Source organism: Sciurus vulgaris (genome assembly GCF_902686455.1).
Source record: "Sciurus vulgaris genome assembly, chromosome: 14".
Taxonomy (NCBI): Eukaryota; Metazoa; Chordata; class Mammalia; order Rodentia; family Sciuridae; genus Sciurus; species Sciurus vulgaris.
In genome coordinates, this window is record NC_136475.1 from 69,105,199 (window position 1) to 69,126,568 (window position 21,370).

The 21,370-nt window shown below is 33.6% G+C and overlaps 1 protein-coding gene across 3 annotated transcripts in view; it reads left to right on the plus strand.

Annotated features, from left to right (window-relative positions):
- The window catches only part of STRN (striatin), a 127,751-nt gene that overhangs the window by 86,068 nt on the left and 20,313 nt on the right, over positions 1–21,370 (plus strand). For 2 of the 3 annotated variants that reach the window (XM_079109594.1, XM_079109596.1), the window contains exons 7-12: positions 375–510; positions 4,469–4,579; positions 6,698–6,784; positions 7,247–7,390; positions 10,219–10,355; positions 20,954–21,129. In XM_079109594.1, the coding sequence (XP_078965720.1) occupies positions 375–510; positions 4,469–4,579; positions 6,698–6,784; positions 7,247–7,390; positions 10,219–10,355; positions 20,954–21,129 (791 nt within the window). The remainder of the gene's footprint in view (positions 1–374; positions 511–4,468; positions 4,580–6,697; positions 6,785–7,246; positions 7,391–10,218; positions 10,356–20,953; positions 21,130–21,370) is intronic. The other variant, XM_079109595.1, reaches the window with a different exon arrangement.

Here is a 21,370-nt window from a genome sequence, read left to right on the forward strand (position 1 = left end):
TCTATTTTGAGAAAGGGTCTTTTTTAGTTGCTGAGGCTGACCTCAAACTTGTGATCCTCCTGCCTCAACTTCCCAACTATTTGCAATTTAAATGCATGTCTAATATGGCGGTGATTTGAATATTATTTAAAACAAGCCATTGAACAAAGTTTAAATTACTGCTTTAAGATATATAATGTATACTTTTTAAAAATGATACTTGTGTTTTTCACTGCATTAGGTAGTACATTTTAATACAACAGACATACTTTCTGAAGAAAATAATTGAATCACATTTCTCATTCAGTGGCTCAGGGATACTGTCTCCTTTATTTAAATTAAATTTAAAAATTCATACTGTATACATATTTTAATTTAGCATGTTTTTTCATTAGATTGTTAGGAAAAAAGCATTGCCTGATAGCAGTGAAGACCGAGATACGAAAGAAGCTCTGAAGGAGTTTGACTTCTTGGTTTCATCAGAGGAAGGAGACAGTGAATCTAGAAGTGCAGGCGATGGAACAGACTGGGGTAAGGGAAAGCATACTGCATCCAACCAGAGATTTAAATAAATAAAATAAATTAATATTTTACCATGAGAGCTACATCTTGAAGAGTTATGATGTTGAAATGTTGAACATCAGTGAGATTTTTAACTACTGTTGCCATTTATTGATGATGTGTGTGTTTAAGGAAGGTTGTAAAACCAGTTGCCTTCCCCCCTGCCTGCTTTCTTTCAGAATAAGCATTACTCTATGAATATAATTTGAATTCATATATAGAATATTCATTTTCTTCCTAGACAGTAGAACCTGCAAATCTCCATTTTGTGGAAACTTAGTATGAAAATGTTAACTATAGGATTTTGGATATCTCATCTCTAGCATCTTTTGTGCAACAGAGAAGTAGAAGTTAAAAAATTGTAGTCATTCATTCTAAGGTTTTGACAGTTTGTACAGGAATAGTTTTTTTCTCAGATTACTCTAAATGAATCTAATAAACCTCTAACAAGAGTTAAAACAAGTATTTGGGGGAAACTTCTGTTGCATAAGTCATCCTAGTATTGTAAAAGTACATTTTTATTACCAAAAAGGTAGGATGTGATTAATTCTTCAAAACTGATTAATTCCTTAGGTTTCAATATATGTGAAAAGAGAAAGAAAAAGAGGGAGGGTCTAATATTTGGACAAGTGTTTACTTATTGAGGGCATATAAAGTTGCTAATTATTTTAGTATTATTTTAAGTTTATCTTTATAAAAGCATCTTTACTCAGTTTTCTTGAATGAACCAGTGGTTTCTTATTTGAAATAGATTTTTCCCTTTAGGTTAATACTTTGTCCATAAAGATAAAAATAGCTAAATTGTTTTGAGGGATTGTTTGTTATATTTAGATGTGGATACACCACATTATGAACATGTTCATTTACTTCCATTAAAACAGCTATTATAAATACTGATTTCAATGTATCTTCAAGAACTAGAATGTAGATCTTAATATTGGAACACAAATAGTACTTATGTTCAAATGTTGTTTAGTATATTTGCTTAAAATGAAAAATTTTTATACTTTTAGTTATAAACATTAAAAATATTAATTTAAACCCCAAATTTTAATGTATTTCTATTCTAAATGAAACATAATAATACTCTAAAGCCAAAATGGAAAAAAAAAATATTTTTTCCTTTTTAAACTTGTGTTAAAAATTTTGTTCAGATTTTCCTTCTTTACACTGTGCAGTCTTTGTATAGTAACTGATAAGAAGACTATTGGGTAAGTTCAAGGAAAAGGTTGACTAACATTTTCAGTGAACAAGAAATATTTTTGAAACCTATTTTTTCATCTGAAACACTGTGCAATGAAAATTACTTGTGATCTAAAGGAATGTTCTTTCTCTGTAAATTGCTAATAATCCCAATAGGACAAGATCTGAAAGAGATAGATATTATTTGACTGATTTTCTTCCTGCATTCAAAGTAGCCTTCAACTCTCCTTATTTCTCAGAAACCATTATAATGTTAGAGGTATTTGCTGAATTTTTATATGATTTTTCCTATTGAGGTATTAAACAAGTTACTATTATTTTATTTTGATTGGAACTTCCACTGAGCAAGTAAAAACTCTTCAGTTGACTGGAAGTTTCTTTTCCAGTAGTTTTATCCTGTGCGTTTTAACAATTTTATAATTTGGCCAAGTGCGGTGGTACAGCATGCCTGTAATTCCAGCTAAGGAAACGGAAGCAAGAGGATCACAAGTTCAAGACCAGCCTCAACAATTTAGTGAGGCCCTTAGCAATTTAGTGGGACACTGTCTCTAGATAAAAAATAAAAAGGGCTAGGGATGTGGCTCAGTGATAAAACAATGTTGGGTTCAATCCCCAGTAAACACCCTCCTCCAAAAAAAAAAAAAAAAAAAAAAAAAAATTTGTAATTTAACTTCAAAGCACTGAACTTTGAACAAACTAACAGAATTAGATGGCAAATCTTGTGTAGTCAAATGGACATTTAAACCATTTTAAGTGTTCCTTCCATCTCTTGTCTACTCCACTACCTTAAAAAAGAGGGAATTGTACTTAGGTTAAGAATCTGATTCGTTTCTGGCAAGTAGATATATAAATTATACTAACATCTTCCATGATCTTCCATTGCTATTATAATAAATCTATTAAGGTTATGATAGGGCTAAATTTTTACTTTAAAAGACTAAAGACCTTCCAGAATTCAAAACCCATGCAGTTCAACTTATTATTAAGTCCTGATAAGTGAAAATTAAAAATTTTAATTGTTAGGTTCTTCTTGAATAATAAAGTTTATTCCTGCTGTTTTTAAGATTATAGAGTTAGGTATAAAAATGTTGATTTAAAATCATTTTAATAGCATTGTATTTAGGGGTCCAGTAAACAGTTTTCTAAACTAGATTGAAACAAATTGTTAAAAATAGATTTCTGTTTATTCTGGTTCATTTCAGATAATTTCAACATTCACTCAACAAATATTGAACAAGTGCTCACTATGAAGATTTTTACTGCTGTGGCGCTCACAGCTTAGTAAAAGGATCTAGGCAGTAAGCAACAAGCATAATAAATGATATTGAATGTCAGAGGATGACAAATGCTATGAATAATAGAAAAAGTAGAATAGGAAGAATTGGAGTTGGATGAGGTGGTAAGAGCAGGTTACAGTTTAAAATAGTGTAACTATGGTAAGCCGTTTGAGCAAATGACTTAAAATTGTTGAGGGATTCGACCATATGGCGTCTGAGGAAGGAACAAATCTGAGGAAGAAGAAAGTGAGAAGTAAATGCCCTAAGATAGCAACATACCTGTCATGGCTTACAGACTGAAACAGAGGGTTTGTGTTAAGAAACGGCCATGTTCTGTCATGTCAGCTGCTGTTGAAATGGGGAACCATGGGAAGGACATGAGCAGAAGGGTGACATATCTGACTTCTAAAGCTTTACTCTGACTGTTATGCTTCGAATAGACTACCCAGAGCACCGTGGATAATTGTCTTATGTGAAGAAGGGGAATAATTATTGCAGTAATTCTAGTAAGAGATCAGTGTTCAGAGAAGTTATAGATGTGTTGAGAAATTAAATTCTGCATGTGTTTTGACAATGATATTTCCTGAAATATTTGATGTGAAGAGAGAGAAAAGGGTTTTGATCTGAGCAAATACAAGTATGTAATTGCCATCAAATGAAACAAAGAACCTGTGGATAGAACAGATTGAATGAGTAGGGGAGTTTGGGAGTTTGGTTTTGCTCATTTACTTTGAGATGTCTGTTAGATTTCCCAGTGGACAGATAGAGTGAGCAGTTGGATATATAAATTGTGAATTCAAACTAGAGTTCTATGTTAGCAATGCTTCCATAGCATTATATAGCACATAAATTGTTTTATATAGTAAGTATAAATATATAACATATTTGCTCTTTTAAATAGTCTTCTCCTGAAATAATGATTAATTTATTTTTTTCACCAGAAGTTCTGAGTTTCCTGTTTTTGGAATTTATAAATGATCATGTTATTTAAATTATTTTACGTTTTGAGTGAAGTTTGATTAATAAGTTTTATAAAATCCTATTTATAAAACCAATGAAATAAAAATCATTTGTTGATGAACACATGCCCAAAGTATAAAACTCTTAAAGTGAAAGATCATTTGATATAATCTCAGTAATCATCTCTCATCACATAAGTAAATATGAAGTGGGTTTTTTTTTTTAATCATTCCTAATGGCATTTAGAAAATGGAATGAAATTGAGAGGTTCTTGATGACTCTTTCAAGGGAAACTTGTTAATTAGGAAATTGAGTTGATTGTTGCTTCTTAGCTACCATATTTTGTGCAACTTAAATATCCGATGAATAAATAATGGCTTTATTTTGGTTAGTCATGCTGTGAAGAAAATCATTATATCTTTCAGACATTGACTTACAACGTTTGATATTTTATTGAAAAAGGCTGTTTCATTTGTTTTACTGTTTAGAAAAGGAAGACCAGTGTCTCATGCCTGAAGCCTGGAATGTGGACCAGGGAGTAATTACCAAACTCAAGGAACAATACAAAAAGGAGAGAAAGGGGAAAAAGGGGGTGAAGAGTAAGTGGAAAACATTGTGTTTATAAATAATAAATCTTGCCTCTTTTACATCTCCCGAGTTGTTTTTTTTTTTTTTTTTTTTTTCCTCCAATGTTTTCCTAAAAACTACTTACTCTTTTTCTTTTCTGCTCCTTCTTTCCTTTTCACCTGCTCTCAGGGGTGGAAATTAAATTGTTAACTATTTAATTATGAACTTAAAAAAATATGATTATGGAATCATAATGTATCCCAATAACAAATTTAGGGTGTCATGAGAGTGTTGGGCTACATATTCAAACATGATGATACATTGATTTTTTTTAAAAGTATATATGCCTCATTGCAATGATGTTTATTTCCAATGGCAACTTATAAATCTCATCTAGTGTAACCCTCTGGCAAATCACTACAATGATTGCTTATAATTTTAGATTTTAGGAACAAAAAGAAGTTAATTTCTACCCCTGAATATTCTTTATGTTCACAACACAGTTCATTTACTCTCACCAACTATATGCTATACAGGGCACAGAGTCAAATATACAACTTTTAAAAGTATTTGTTTTCTAATTTAAAAGTTTTGGCCAGTTTAATTTATAGCAGTATTACCAATTACCTTTTTTTCTTTTCAGTAAATTGTGTGCCACATCAAAAACGAGCCAAAATGAAATTTTTAGCCCTGTGTACCATATAACTTGATATGCAAATGAAAAGTTTAGAAATAGACCTAGTTAAGTATGTAAAATGAAAATACCAAAACTTTCAAAACATCCCTAAAGATGATCTGAAATATCTTTTTAGGAGGACTAGACTAAATAAACTACCTCCTTGTGCTACTGCCCTCATTGATGATATGAACATGGCTCTCCCTTTTATGGAAATGGGAATTTCATCCTTTGAGATATGAAAGTAGTGTAAAGAGAGGTTGAAATCTAAACTTAGTGAGAAATATATTTTTTGTAAATTGCAAAGGACTGGAGGGATGTCCTCCCCCTCTTTTTTAGCGATAGTAAAGCTTATCAAAGACCACTCATCCCTATTAAGATATCCTTTTACAACCTAGTAGTTGCTTAAAAGCATAAATCTTTATTTAAAGTATCTTTGAATTTACCAATGTTTAGCTTAATTTAAAAAAAGGTCAGTATTCGCTATTAATATTAGCATAGTCTCAACAGTTATATAATAAGATGATATAATTTAGGGCTATCCAATATAGATGAAATCAGAATGAGAATTATTAATATAAATCATGAGACCTTTCTATGCCTTTTATTCAAATATATTGATAAAAAATTGATCTTAACAAATATAGTGAGATATAATTTGCCATGTTGTTTTGGAGCTATGGCCAAACCAGACAAACTGAAATTTTGAGGAGAATATCTATACCATACATAAGGAATAATTTCCAGATTAACGTAATGTTGATGTATTTCCATAGGTCTTATACCATAAAAATGAATATCCATAAACATCTTTAGGTTGCAGAGATAGCCAGAACTTAAATAGAATTCATCTACTCTTACATTGATTATTTAGTTCTTTTAAAATATCAAGATATCACTATAGTTGAAATTAAGCCTGTGAAATCTATAAGTGAACCTTTTGACAGGAACAGTATTCTTAAGAGAAACAATTGAATTTCCTCATTTTGGGATAATGATCCATATTCAAGCGTATAGCACATGGTTTTTTTGGTTCAGTGAAGTAAAATGACTCTGGGGGAGAAATTTTAATATCTTTCATTGAAGATAAAAGAGGCAAACAAGTTCAGCGCATTCTGTTTATCATTTTTAGCTCATGTTTGTTGATAAAATAGCAGTGTGGGAACAAGCTGAAGATTTGTGACTGAAAGAACTGAAGCAAAGTTTTGAATTGGTAGATGAAACACTATTTATAAACTACCATAAATATATATTTTTAATTGGAACATTACTCACTGGAAAAATCTGAGTTCCTTTAATAGATCTAGTGGAAATATTTTCAGTCAAATTATGTACTTCATACATACTATCTTGAAATATATTTCTAGGTATTAGTTAAAATTGCTTAGAAATAGTTGTATTCTTTGCTGGTATAGGAACAAACCATAACAGACTATGGGTAAGATTTTCCCATTCTTAATTAAACTTATAACAGGAAAAACTACCGAAGATCTGTTTCAGCCTCTATCCTATATAAAACAGTCAAAACAGGGATGTGAGAGAAGGAAGAATCAAAACTCAGGTAAGTAATCTGCAGGGAATGAGATTTCACCTTGGGTGTCATAGCTTCAGGATGTAAGGCAGTGAATGCACTTTTAAGTTATACACAGGGGTTTTATTGTTTAATTCAGTACACAGTAGGTTCACAGTCTTTGGAATCTGACTTCATTTAGAGCATTATTCAATGGTTTGAGTATAGAATAATGTGAATTTTAATAGTCCACATAAGACATAAGCATTTTTTTTATGGAAATAATGATCACTAGCTTAATTTGTAAAGTATAATTGTTTTCAAGACATAAACTTTTAGAATAATATGAAAACTTTGAAAATAATTGCTTTTTATTAATCAATCTAGGATGTTTCTGAAGGTAAATATTGGCAGATGTGAAATAAGTTTTATGGTACCATTTTGATGGCAATTGGATAATTCTATTTCTTCTTTTTTGTATCCCTACCCGCCCCCTCCCCTTTTTTTGGCTAGGGCCCAATAGGTCAAAACTACAGGATATGCTTGCTAATTTGAGAGATGTTGATGAACTTCCTTCATTGCAGCCATCTGTGGGTCCACCTTCCAGACCTAGCAGCTCCAGACTTCCTGAGCATGAAATTAATAGGGCAGATGAAGGCAAGTACTTACGACATTCTGGAGCACAGATAGCATTTGAACGTGCATCTCCAAATTAAGTCATTATAAGACTGTCCTATCTTAGAATTTTACTTTGCAAATGTTTGATGTATACAATGTTCACCAAATATAGACTTTCTTACATTCAAGGACTGTTGATTTCAACTTCTATCTTTAGAGTTTAGGAAAGAATGCATAAATTTAAAAACCAACTCTAAATTCTGGGTTAGAATATGTCCCAGCTTCACAGACACCCATGTAGTAAAGCCGTATGTATACCATTCCAATCTTGAGGAAATTGAGTCAGAAAATAGGTAGTAAATGTTTACTTTGAGACTCATATAAATATTTTATTGAAGCAAAATTATCATGATAGATTAAAAAGTGCAAAAAGTCACTGGAAAGTCTAGTCATAGTTTCTGCTTCCATGTTTCCTTGTTCTCTTTTGTCTTTGTCCACATGTTATACTTTTTATATGTTCTTATGTTATGTTTTTATCTGTTTTTATGCAGTATAATTTCTAGTTTGTTTTATACTTAACATAAAATCATACAATTTCAAACTGTAATACTATATATTTTAGAAGAGATAAAGCCATTTCCCTTTTGAATATTTAGATTGTTTTTTACAATGTAATCTTGGGGTATGTAAATATAGTTCTTTGAGGTCTGGGGATATAGCTCAGTGGTAAAGCACTTGCCAAGCATGTGCAAAGCCCTGGGTTCAATCCCCAGTGCCACACACACAAAAAAGAGATTGTGTGTTCAGTTGCTTATGATTGATGCTTCTTGGCCTCCTGTCCACATTCAGAAAAAGCTTCTGTAACCTGTGTATACTTTATAATTTTGACTTCTTATTTATTTGTTTGACAGTACTGGGGATTGAACCCAGGGGCGTTTTGCCCCTGAGCTATATTCCCTTTTTTATTTTTTATTTTGGGACAAGTTCTCACTACGTTGCTTAGGGCCTCCCTAAATTTCTGAGGTGGGTCTCCAACTTGTGATCTTCCTGTCTTAGCTTCCTGAGTCACTGGGATTATAGGCATGCACCACTGTGCCAGGCTTTAATCATGAGGCTAGTGTCATGTTTAAGAGGCACAGTTAAATAATTTTATAAAATCTAATTAGAGTCAGTAATGTTTAGTTGCCAGATAGAAAAGTGGCCTATGGGACTGGAATCATGGGTCAGTGATAGAGTGCTTGCTAGCCTGTGTGAGGCCCTGGGTTTGATTCTCAACACTGCATATAAATAAATAAAATTTGAAGAAAGATCCATCAACAACTAATACGTGTGTGTGTGTGTGTGTGTGTGTGTGTGTGTGTGTGTATAAAAGAAATGTGTCCTATAAGTCCTTTAAGTTATGAGGCCCTAAAGAACAATCACATGATAGTGTCTTCAGCCTGTAAGTCCACTGAATGTCTCTACTGGTATGTGAGGAAATAGATGTTGCCTTGCTCAGGTTTTACTTAACTCTTTCCAGAGCATTAGTTAAAATGAGCCCACGCAATGTATACGGTCAGTCCCAGGAATCTTAGAAATTTTTTGGAGTTGTTTTCATTTAATCTGAACAAAGTTATTTGGAAAGATTAGAAGTGAAAACAGAACAAACGCCTGACTGGAGACAGCCTTATAATCTCACATGAGCTATTTGTTTGAATTTTTGGCCTGAAAATTACTATTCTTATTTAAATAATTTCCACTGTATTAGTGAAAGTTTAGAGTTGTTTGAATCCCTCAGATGATGAATGATATTTTAGGTAAAACCTAATTTTTTTATTGCTGCTCTATTGTATGATGGCTTGATAACATCTTTTTGGTTTGTTCTGACAAGAATTTTAAGTAGAATATCTGTGACTGCTTTTTTTTAAATTATTTCATTTGTCCAACAAATATTATTAGATATGATTGAATATAATGATGAAAAACTTCTTGTAAATATTGTTTTCTACATGTACTAGTTAATAAAACTGACTTGTTTCTTTTAAGAAAAAGTTAATTTACCTCTTTTACAAATAATTTGAACTACTAAATTCATCTAATTAACTCATAAATGTTTGTCATCAGTAAAGGTACCACCTCTAGAAAACTACTCAAGACTATCTCTGACAGTTTGTTAAATAATTTTTCACTACCAAGGGTGACATTTTATTATTGACCAAATAAAATCTATTTTAACTTGGCATTTTTAAAAACTGGTTCCTCTGTGATGATTGTTGAAAGGATTGGATTGCTATATTCAGAGTGATAAAGTAAGTATTTTCAAGTTTATTACAAAGTAAATCTGCATCTTGAAGCATAGTTGGCAGCAATGAAAGTGTTCAAATGAACTTTAAAAAATTTCTTCGAAATAAAAATTTTTAAATGAAATAAAAGTATGTCCACAGAAAAGTACTAAAATAATAAGGGCGTATATATAACTTAGTGAATTACTACAAAGTCAGAATTATCACCCACCCATGCTACTACTACCCCCAAGGTCAGGTACAGCATTACCAAGGCCTTTACTGCCCCTTTCCCAACTCCCAGAAATGATCCTGACTTATAATATCACATATTAATTTTGCCTCAAATTAATTTTAAATTTTATAATTTTAATCATTTTTATTTGAAAATATCTGTAGTCTTCTGGGTTATATGTTTTTTAAATGAGACCAGCAGTGTTCAGAACTACTTGTTATTCTATGTTTAGTAATTGATAGAAATTATTTGAGTCATTAGCATGAAATAATAAATGGGAGAAACTTACTTTCCTTTTATTGTACTATTTTTCTGTATAGTGCAAAGGAAAGAATAGAGGTTTTTAGTGTTTCCTTTTCTTCCCATTTCAGTGGAAGCACTGACATTTCCTCCTTCTTCTGGGAAGTCATTCATCATGGGAGCAGATGAAGCCCTTGAAAGTGAACTAGGACTTGGAGAATTAGCTGGCCTTACAGTGGCCAATGAAGCGGATTCACTGGCTTATGATGTAAGTAGTAGTTTTATTTTTGATGTTTTTACTCAACTTTAGAAAACAAAGTTGGTTTTATAGAAAAAAAATGTCAGTTGTAGAATTTCTTCACAAGTATAGATCCTGGTTCAGTTTTAAATGCAAACTTCAAAAACATAAATATAAAATTAAACCAGTATTTTTCCAAATAATCTAGAGATTAAAGTTATAAACTACCATAAATCAGTGTGATTTGTACATTGGTTTTGGTTATAGAAATAATTCTCCTACAAGTTTGGGTTTTGTTTTGTGAAAGTTTTAGAATACCAGGGATTAGTTGAAATTATGCCTACCTAAAACAACGTTTGCCTTGCTTCTTAAAATACATCAACCAGTACTCTGTTGAAATGTGATTTTAATTATTGTAGTCAGAGATGTGTATTTTCCAGATATGAAGACTAACCATTAGAGATTTGGACCAAAACTGAAACCCTTATATCTTTGTACATGCGTTTACTTAATACCAGACAGTTGTTTTTATAAATGCACTTATATTCATTAACCACAGTAAATTTGTCAGAAGATTTATTACTTGTTTCATAGGTAAAGTATATATAACTGTCTTAATCATTTCATTAAAATCTTCTCACTCAGATAGCTTATTCTCTTTGCTGGAGACTATAGTTTGGCTTCTGTGGCCAGTACTGGGTATATAGAATAGATGCCCAAGAGCATTCCTTACCACACACTTCTCTTCCTACGAATCAAAACCTCCAACTCTCTTTATTAATTCTATTAGAAAGTTTTGGGTTCTACCTCCAAAAACAGCTGAAATCCATATATTTCTTTTCACTTCCCATTCTGGTATATATTTTTTCTTTACCCAGAACTAGTACAATAACCTAAACAGTTTTCTTCCATTCCTTTCTGCATGTGATACAAATGTTTTAAAAAATCTATTTCCAGTGTTTGCATATTCTCATATTTTACATTTATCTTCCTCAAACACCATTTAGTTGATTTTTGCTTTTTTCTTGACAGCTTTTATCTTTTTATTAGAGCATTCAGTCCATTTCTTTTTAAAGTAATCAATTGATATATTTGGCTTTAAATCTCTCTGCTGCCTGTTCTGGTCCTTTTTCTATTTTGCCTGTTTGGGGATTATTTTTTTTTATTATTCATTGAGTTTTTTGGGAGTTTACACAAGCTTTTGCTTTTCTTTCAATAGCTTCTCTAGAAATTACCATAAATTCCTTATCAAAATTTTATTTGTGGGGCTAGGGCTGTAACTGTGGCAGAGTCTTGCCTAGCATGTGTGAAGTACTGGGTTTGATCCTTTGCACCACATAAAAACAAAAAAATGCAATAAAGGCACACTGTCCATCTACAGCTACTAAAAATTCTAAAAAATTTATTTGTGAAGACCTTAGAATACTTTAACTCTATTTAACTGCCTCATTACTTATATATCATTCTTGTTATGTATTTCTAAATATATTTATCTCCTACAAGATATCATTGTTTTGTGTACTTTATATTCATTTAGGATTATCTGTTTAACATTTTGCTTTTTTTTTTTTTTTTTTTTTCATTCATTCTTGCTTTTCTGGCTATCTACCTGGTATTACCCTAATTATACTTTTTGCTGTGGGGATTGAACTCAGGGGCACTTGACCACTTAGCCACATTCCCAACCCTATTTTATATTTTATTTAGAGACAGGGTCTCAGTGAGTTGCTTAACACCTTGCTTTTTTGTTTGCTGAGACTAGCTTTGAGCTGGAGATCTTCCTGCCTTAGCCTCCTGAGGCACTGGGATTATAGGCGTGCACCACCATACCTGGCTAAGAATTCTTTTAATACTTCTATTTAATGAGGGTATATCAATTCTATCAGTGTCTGGTTTTTTAAATTTCTTTGTTTAGCCTGAGTGGGTTAACTATTATCTCATTGAATTCTTGTTGGCAGAAGTCGTTGTTTTTTTTTCTTAACTCTAAACACTATTTTACTATCTTTTTATTTTTATTATTTCTTACTGAAGTCAACTGTATCATTTCTGTTACTGGTCATTTAATGGTAGCCTGATTCATTTGACTAAGCATTAAGGTTTAATTTTCTTATTTAAACTTAAGGTTCTTAGATCTTCATGGCTTGGTGTGTTGTCATTAATTTTGTAAATTTCTCAGCCATTTCTTCTTAAATATTGTGCTTGCACTTACCTCTCTCCTTCTGAAACTTAATTTTATGTGTTAGATCTTCTTTTTCGTAGCTTGATCTTCTATTTTCTTTTTTCATTTGTGACTAATCTTTCAGTTCACTAATTTTCTCTTCAGTTATGTGTAATGTTGTATCTGTAGTTAAACCTACCTATTGACGCCTTATAGATTTTGTGTCTGGAATCATTTATTATTAATTTAAAATTTTTTTTCAAATTTCTTTATCTTGAACATAGGAAGCATGATTAAAGTTGAAGACTATAGTTCTATTATCATTACGTCTTTTTTTTTTTTCATTTCATTTATGTGGCGGGCGAGACCCGGGGCACAGGGTTATGCCACATGCATCCAAGATGGTGACTGGCAGAGAGCCAAAGGGCATGCTGAATGCACCTTGAGAAAAACAGGAAGTGTTTACCATTGGCTGTATGATAATTAGTTCAGCCACTTAGCGCGTGGACAGATACATCTTACATGTATGCTTGAGCTCGTGATCACTTGAACTTAAATAGGATTGGATGGACATATCTGGTTACAATTGCTTATGCACGAGACTGCTTATATATTGAGGGTGTTATCCGAATAAAGCGGAAGCTGCTTCATGAACTTCTGAAGTGTACGTGTCGTTTGTCCCGCTGGTGGGCAGCAAGCGGCACATTTATATGTCTTATCTCATATAACATGGTTATTTTTTATGTCCAAGTAACTATATTTGAAAATTGTACTATAGAGATAACTTCAGACCTAAGATGATTTCTTCCTCCAGTAAATGTATTTTAATTTGCTTTTTTCAGATGTTTATAGCCATTAGACACTTGGAATCACATGTTCAACTTTTGATATGTATGAAAACCATTGTATAGTCCCTGCAAGAGTTTAACTTCTTCCATTCACCTTTATTTCTAGGATGCAGTCCTCTGAAATCGTAACCCAGAACAAAGTGATTCACTAAGTTCCCCTCTCTTGATAGGTCCTAGATACCAATTTCTATGCCTATGTCAGTGTAGATAGCTATCAAAAGCACTACTTAGTCTCTCAGCCATCCCTCTTGGAAATAGTAAACATTTTTGGGGAAAAACCACCCCAAATTGAGCCAACCTCATTAGACCTTGTCCTGTGTTCCCCTTCTAACCTCCCACCTTCACCCCTGTACCCTGATAGCTAGGTTTTTCTTCACCTTTTTTTTTGGTTTTTCTTTGTTGTTGTTTTTTAATATTTAGTTCAGCTTTTCCACTTGTCCTTAGTACAGGGGTAGTCCACATTATCTAATTCATCATGGCTAGAAGCAGAACTTCCCTGTAGATACTTAAGTTCCCTCTCTGCTAACCCCCAAAAGAGTCTATTCAGTATCTAGTGGAACTTATTAGTCTTCTTCTAGAGAAAGCTCATTCTTTTTTCATAGTTCTAAATGGTTAAAAAACTATTTTTTCCAAAAATAGTTGAAGGTTTTATTACACATATTAGTAATCTATTGCTATGTATAATTTATGCCAACACTTAACAGATTAAAATAACAGATATTTATTATCTCATAGTTTCTGTGAGTCAGGAATCCAGGAGTAGCTCAGCTGTGTAGTTTCTGGTTCAAGGTCTCTCATAGTAGTAATCAAGGTCTGTAGTCCCACCTTGCAGACACATCTTGCACAGAATCTGCTTCCCAGCTCTTCATGGTTGTTTGAAGGTCCTGGTTCTTTGCTGACTGTTGACCGGTGACTTTAGTATCTTACCACATGAGCCTCTGCTTGGGCTTCTCATCATAGCAGGTGGCTGGCTTCCCCTAGTATGAGTTCATGGGAAAAGAGAGAGCAGGAACACCTAAGATGGATAGTTTTAGGTTTGGAAGGAACTTGTTATTTTTGTACTGTTGGTTGCAAAGACAACCCTTTGATGTTCTGAGAGAGCTATACAAGGTTAAACACAAGGAGGTGGGACTAATTGGGAATCATTTTTTATGGCTGCCTACCATATTAGGATATTCATAAGGAATATCATTTCTCCAGTATGTGAAAACTTTACAACTCCTTAAAAAGAGCACATATGATTCTGCTCAGGTTTTCTTTTTTGTTTAAACCTAGTGTGATGGTTAACTTTCGAATGTGAAGAGATCTTACATAGTGCTGGTGTAAAGTCAAATGCTAACCACTTCTTCAGTTTTCCTGTTAGTTGGAATTTTTAAAAAGTGCATTTTTTCAGATGTTGAGATGGTGTCACTATGGAGAAAAAGAAAATTATGTTTCTTTTACCAACAGAATGTATTATTTAATAATGAATGCTTTGTCTTTTTCTTTTGGTACTGGGGATTGAACCCAGGGATGCTTTATCACTGAGCTATGTCCCCAGCCCTTTTTATTTTTTATTTTGAGACAGGGTCTTGCTTAGTTGCTGAGGGTCTCAGTAAGTTGCTGAGGCTGATCTTTTTTTTTTTTTTTTTTAATATCAAATTTATTTTTTATTTGTACCAGGGGTTGAACCCGGGAGTGCATAATCACTGAGGCACATCCCCAGCTCTTTTTTATATTTTATTTAGAGACAGGGTCTCACTGAGTTGCTTAGAGCCTCGTTAAATTGCTGAGGCTGTTGTTTTTTTTTTTAATTTATTTTTATTGTAAACAAATGGGATACATGTTGTTTTAGTTTGTACATGGAGTAACAGCATACCATTTGCATATTCATAAATTTACATAGAGTAATGATGTTTGATTCATTCCATTATTTTTTTCCTTCCCCCCCACCCCTCCAACCTCTCTTTTACCTCTATACAGTCCCTCCTTCCTCCATTCTTGTCCCATTCCCAGCCCCCCATTAAGTGTCATCATCCGCTTATCAGTGAGATCATTCCTCTTTTGGATTTTTGAGATTGGTTTATCTCACTTAACATGATATTCTCCAATTTCATCTATTTCCCTGCAAATGCCATAATTTTATTATTCTTTATAGCGGAGTAATATTCCATTGAATATATATACCACAGTTTCTTTATCCATTCATCAATTGAAGGGCATCTAGGTTGGTTCCACAGTCTGGCTATTGTGAATTGAGCCGCTATGAACATTGATGTGGCTGTATCTCTGTAGTGTGCTGATTTCAAGTCCTTTGGGTATAGGCCAAGGAGTGGGATAGCTGGGTCAAATGGTAGGTCCATTCCAAGTTTTCTAAGGAATCTCCACACTGCTTTCCAGAGTGGCTGCACTAATTTGCAGTCCCACCTGCAATGTATGAGTGTACCTTTTTCCCCACATCCTCTCCAACACCTATTGTTGCTTGTGTTCTTGATAATCGCCATTCTAATTGGGGTGAGATGGAATCTTAGTGTAGTTTTGATTTGCATTTCTCTTATTACTAAAGATGTTGAACCTTTTTTCATAAATCTGTTGATTGCTTGTACATCTTCTTCTGTGAAGTGTCTGTTCATTTCCTTAGCCCATTTGTTGATTGGGTTATTTGTATTCTTGGTGTAGAGTTTTTTGAGTTCTTTATAGATTCTGGAAATTAGTGCTCTATCTGAAGTATGAGAGGCAAAGATATTCTCCCACTCTGTAGGCTCTCTCTTCGCATTGTTGATAGTTTCCTTTGCTGAGAGAAAGCTTTTTAGTTTGAGTCTATCCCAGTGGTTGATTCTTGCTTTTATTTCTTGTGCTATGGGAGTCCTGTTAAGGAAGTCTTATCCTAAGCCAACAAGTTGAAGGTTTGGACCTACTTTTTCTTCTATAGGATGCAGGGTCTCTGGTCTGATTTCAAGGTCCTTGATCCATTTTGAGTTGAGTTTTGTGCAGGGTGAGAGATAGGGGTTTAGTTTCATTCTGTTGCATATGGATTTCCAGTTTTCCCAGCACCATTTGTTGAAGAGGCTATCTTTTCTCCATTGCATATTTTTGGCACCTTTGTCTAGTATGAGAAAATTGTATTTATTTGGGTTTGTGTCCGTGTCCTCTATTCTGTACCATTGATCTACCAGTCCATTTTGGTGCCAATACCATGCTGTTTTTGTTACTATTGCTTTGTAGTATAGTTGAAGTTCTGGTATTGCGATACCCCCTGTTTCATTCTTCCTGCTAAGGATCGCTTTAGCTATTCTGGGTTTCTTATTCTTCCAGATGAATTTCATGATTGCTTGCTCTATTTCTGTGAGGTACGTCATTGGGATTTTAATTGGAATTGCACTGAATCTGTATAGCACTTTTGGTAGTATGGTCATTTTGACAATATTAATTCTGCCTATCCAAGAACATGGGAGATCTTTCCATCTTCTAAGGTCTTCCTTAATTTCTTTCTTCAGTGTTTTGTAGTTTTCTTTGTAGAGATCTTTTACCTCTTTGGTTAGATTGATACCCAAGTATTTTATTTTTTTTGAGGCTATTGCAAATGGAGTTGTTTTCCTCATTTCCCTTTCAGATGTTTCATCGCTTGCGTATAAAAATGCTGTAGATTTATGCATGTTGATTTTATAGCCTGCTATTTTGCTGAATTCATTGATGAGGTCTAGAAGTTTTCTGGAGGAGGTTTTTGGATCCTCTAAATATAGAATCATGTCATCGGCAAATAGTGACAGCTTAAGTTCCTCTTTTCCTATTCGTATCCCTTTAATTTCTTTAGTCTGCCTAATTACTCTGGCTAGAGTTTCGAGGACAGTGTTGAATAGAAGTGGTGAAAGAGGACATCCCTGTCTTGTTCCCGTTTTTAAAGGGAATGGTTTCAGTTTTTCTCCATTAAGAATGATGTTGGCCATGGGCTTAGCATAAATAGCCTTTACAATGTTGAGGTATGTTCCTACTATCCCTATTTTTTCTAGTGTTTTCAGCATGAAGGGGTGTTGTATATTGTCAAATGCTTTTTCTGCGTCAATTGAAATAACCATATGATTCTTATCCTTAAGTCTATTGACATGATGGATTACGTTTATTGATTTACGAATGTTGAACCATCCTTGCATTCCAGGAATGAACCCCACTTGATCGTGGTGCACAATTTTCTTAATATGTTTTTGGATATGGTTTGCCAATATTTTGTTAAGAATCTTTGCATCTATATTCATCAAGGATATTGGTCTAAAATTTTCTTTCCTTGATGTGTCTTTTCCTGGTTTGGGTATGAGGGTGATATTAGCTTCATAGAATGAGTTTGGTAGGGTACCCTCCTTTTCTATTTCCTGGAATACTTTGAGAAGTATTGGAATGAGTTCTTCTTTGAAGGTCTTGTAGAACTTGGCTGAGAATCTGTCTGGTCCTGGGCTTTTCTTGGATGGTAGATTCTTAATGGCTTCTTCTATTTCATTGCTTGAGATTGATCTGTTTAAATCGTGTATGTCCTCCTGGTTCAGTTTGGGAGGAGCATCTGTCTCTAGAAATTTGTCAATGTCTTTGGTACTTTCTATTTTGTTGGAATACAGATTTTCAAAGTAGCTTCTCATTATGTTCTGTATCTCAGTGGTGTCTGTCGTGATATTTCCTTTTGCATCATGTATTTTAGTAATTTGAGTCTTCTCTCTCCTTTTTGTTAGTGTGGCTAAGGGTTTATCTATTTTGTTTACTTTCTCAAAAAACCAACTTTTTGTTATGTCAATTTTTTGAATAGTTTCTTTGGTTTCAATTTCATTGATTTCAGCTCTGATTTTAATTATTTCCTGTCTTCTACTAATTTTGCTGTTATTCTGTTCTTCTTTTTCTAGGGCTTTGAGCTGTAATGTTAGGTCATTTAATTGTTGACTTTTCATTCTTTTCAGGAATGCGCTCCATGCAATGAATTTTCCTCTTAGTACCGCTTTCATAGTGTCCCAGAGATTTTGATATGTAGTATCATCATTCTCATTGACCTCTAAGAATTTTTTAATCTCCTCCCTGATGTTTTTTGTTTGTTATCCATGTTTCATTCAATAGCATATTATTTAGTCTCCAAGTGTTGGAGTAATTTCCTTTTTTTACTTTGTCATTGATTTCTACTCTCAGTCCATTATGATCTGATAGAACACAAGGCAGTATCTCTATTTTTTTGCATTTCCTAAGGGCTGCTTTGTGGCATAACATATGGTCTATTTTCGAGAAGGTTCCATGTGCTGCCGAGAAAAAAGTGTATCCACTCGTTGATGGATGGAATATTCTATATATGTCTGTTAAGTCTAGGTTATTGATTGTGTTATTGAGTTCTATGGTTTCTTTGGTTGGATTTTGTTTGGAAGATCTATCTAGTTGTGACAGCAGTGCGTTAAAGTCGCCCAGAATTATTGTGTTGTGGTCTATGTGATTCTTGAAATTGAGAAGGATTTGTTTGATGTACAGGGATGCACCATTGTTTGGGGCATAAATATTTACTCTCGTTATGTCTTCCTGATTTATGGTTCTCTTAAGCAGTATGAAATGTCCTTCTTTATCCCTTCCGACTCACTTTGGCTTGAAGTCCACTTTATCTGATATAAGGATGGAAACCCCCGCTTTTTTACTGGGTCCATGTGTGTGATAGGTTTTTTCCCCATCCTTTCACCTTTAGTCTGTGGATGTCTTTTTCTATCAGATGAGTCTCTTGCAGGCAGCATATTGTTGGGTCTTTCTTTTTAATCCATTCTGCTAGTCTATGTCTTTTGATTGATGAGTTTAGGCCATTAATGTTGAGGGTTATTATTGAGAAATGATTTGTATTCCCAGTCATTTGGCTTATTTTTGGTTTTTAAGTTGGCTTGGTTTCTCCTTTGAGTGGTTTTTCTCTAAGGTAGTTCCTCCCTTTGCTGACCTCCATTGTTGTTTTTCATTTCCTCCTCATGGAATATTTTGTTGAGAACATTCTGTAGTGCAGGCTTTCTATTTGTAAATTCTTTTAACTTTTGTTTATCATGGAAGGATTTTATTTCATCTTCAAATCCGAAGGTTAGTTTTGCTGGGTATAGGATTCTTGGTTGGCAACCATGTTCTTTCAGAGCTTGAAATATGTTGGTCCAGGCCCTTCTAGCTTTTAGAGTCTGGGTTGAGAAGTCAGCTGCTATCCATATTGGTCTCCCCCTATATGTATTCTGATGCTTTTCTCTCGCGGCCTTCAAAATCCTATCTTTATTTGAATGTTAGGCATTTTCATTATAATGTGCCTTGGTGTGGATCTGTTGTGATTCTGTGCATTTGGTGTTCTGTAAGCCTCTTGTATTTGATTTTCCATTTCATTCTTCAGGTTTGGGAAATTTTCTGATATTATTTCATTGAATAGGTTGTTCATTCCTTTCGTTTGTATCTCTGTGCCTTTCTCAATCCCAATAATTCTTTAATTTGGTCTTTTCATGATGTCCCATAGTTCTTGGAGATTCTGTTCATGATTTCTTACCATCTTCTCTGTTTGGACAACTTTATTTTCAAGAGTAAATAGTTTGTCTTCATTGTCTAAGGTTCTGCCTTCCACGTGGTCTAGTCTGTTGGTGATGCTTTCCATTGAGTTTTTTATTTGATTTAATGTCTCCTTCATTTCAAGGATTTCCGTTTGTTTTTTTTTTTTTTTTTTTTTTTGAGAATCTCTATCTCTTTGTTGAAATGATCTTTTGCTTCCTGCAGGTGCTCTTTCAGCTTATTGGTATTATCATTCATTGCCTGCACTTACTCTCTTTTCTCATCCTTTGCTTCACGAATCATCTTAATCATGTATAATCTGAAGTCCTTTTCTGACATTTCTTCTAACATACTGTCATTGGATTCTATTACTATAGAATCTAGAGTTGTTTGGATCATTTTCTTCCCTTGTTTTTTCATGTTGTTCATGTATCTTCCCCTCTAGCGCTGCAGATCTGGGGTATTGCAGATTTCCCCCTATAGGCTTATAGTGGCCCTATAGGTTTCCAAAACCCTTTCTTTAAGGGGAGATCAATATTAGGAGTGCCCAAATCAGATACTATGCAATCCTAGACCAAATAGCACCTATGGGGACAATAACATCATGTAAATAAGGGAGAAAGCGACTCTGAGGGAACAGGTAAACAGAAGGAAAAGAAAGCAAGAAACGTAAAGAAATAAAAACTTAATTTTTTTTTTTTAAAAGGAGAAAAAAGAAAATCTACTGTATAATAATCATATACTAATGAAACCTCCCAGTGTTCAGTAGCCTGATATATGAGAGGTACCTGACAATGAGCTTCAAGCCTCCATCTGGCGTCTTAAGTTTGGGGGCATTCAGGATCCAAATTATAGCACTTGGGAAGATCTATTTTGCATTATTATTTGATCCATTTTTTATATGAAATTATGTTAACTTTTTTATTTCATGTTTCTTCAAAGAAAGCCATTATTGATATGTTGCTAATTTTGCCTATTGGTTTGCTTATTTACATTTAAAAATTACGTATTTTTGAAAATTGCAGTGTGATGGTTAGTAACAAATCAGTAAGAGTTAATGTTAAAAGGCAGTGTTTCCACCCCAACTAAATGTATAGATGTCTTTGTTTTTTTTTCTTTAATAGATAGCAAACAATAAAGATGCACTGAGGAAGACTTGGAACCCTAAGTTTACATTAAGAAGTCATTTCGATGGCATCCGAGCTCTTGCTTTCCACCCCATTGAGCCTGTTTTGATAACAGCATCAGAGGATCACACATTGAAAATGTGGAATTTGCAGAAAACAGCCCCAGCCAAAAAGTGAGACTATTCTACTTTACCTTTACTTTCATAGTTAAGTTTTTCAGCAGGAAATTTTTAGTATTTGCTATCGAATTTCCCAAATGTCTTCTAGTTTTCTTTACCACATCACATACTTTCCCTGCTATAAATCTCATGTTAGGTTGGAAAACTGACATTTAAGGAAAAATGTTATTTTCTGTGGTTTCCCCAGAGTTTATAAATGCTGATTACAGTCCTTATGTAGTGGCTGTCATAATTG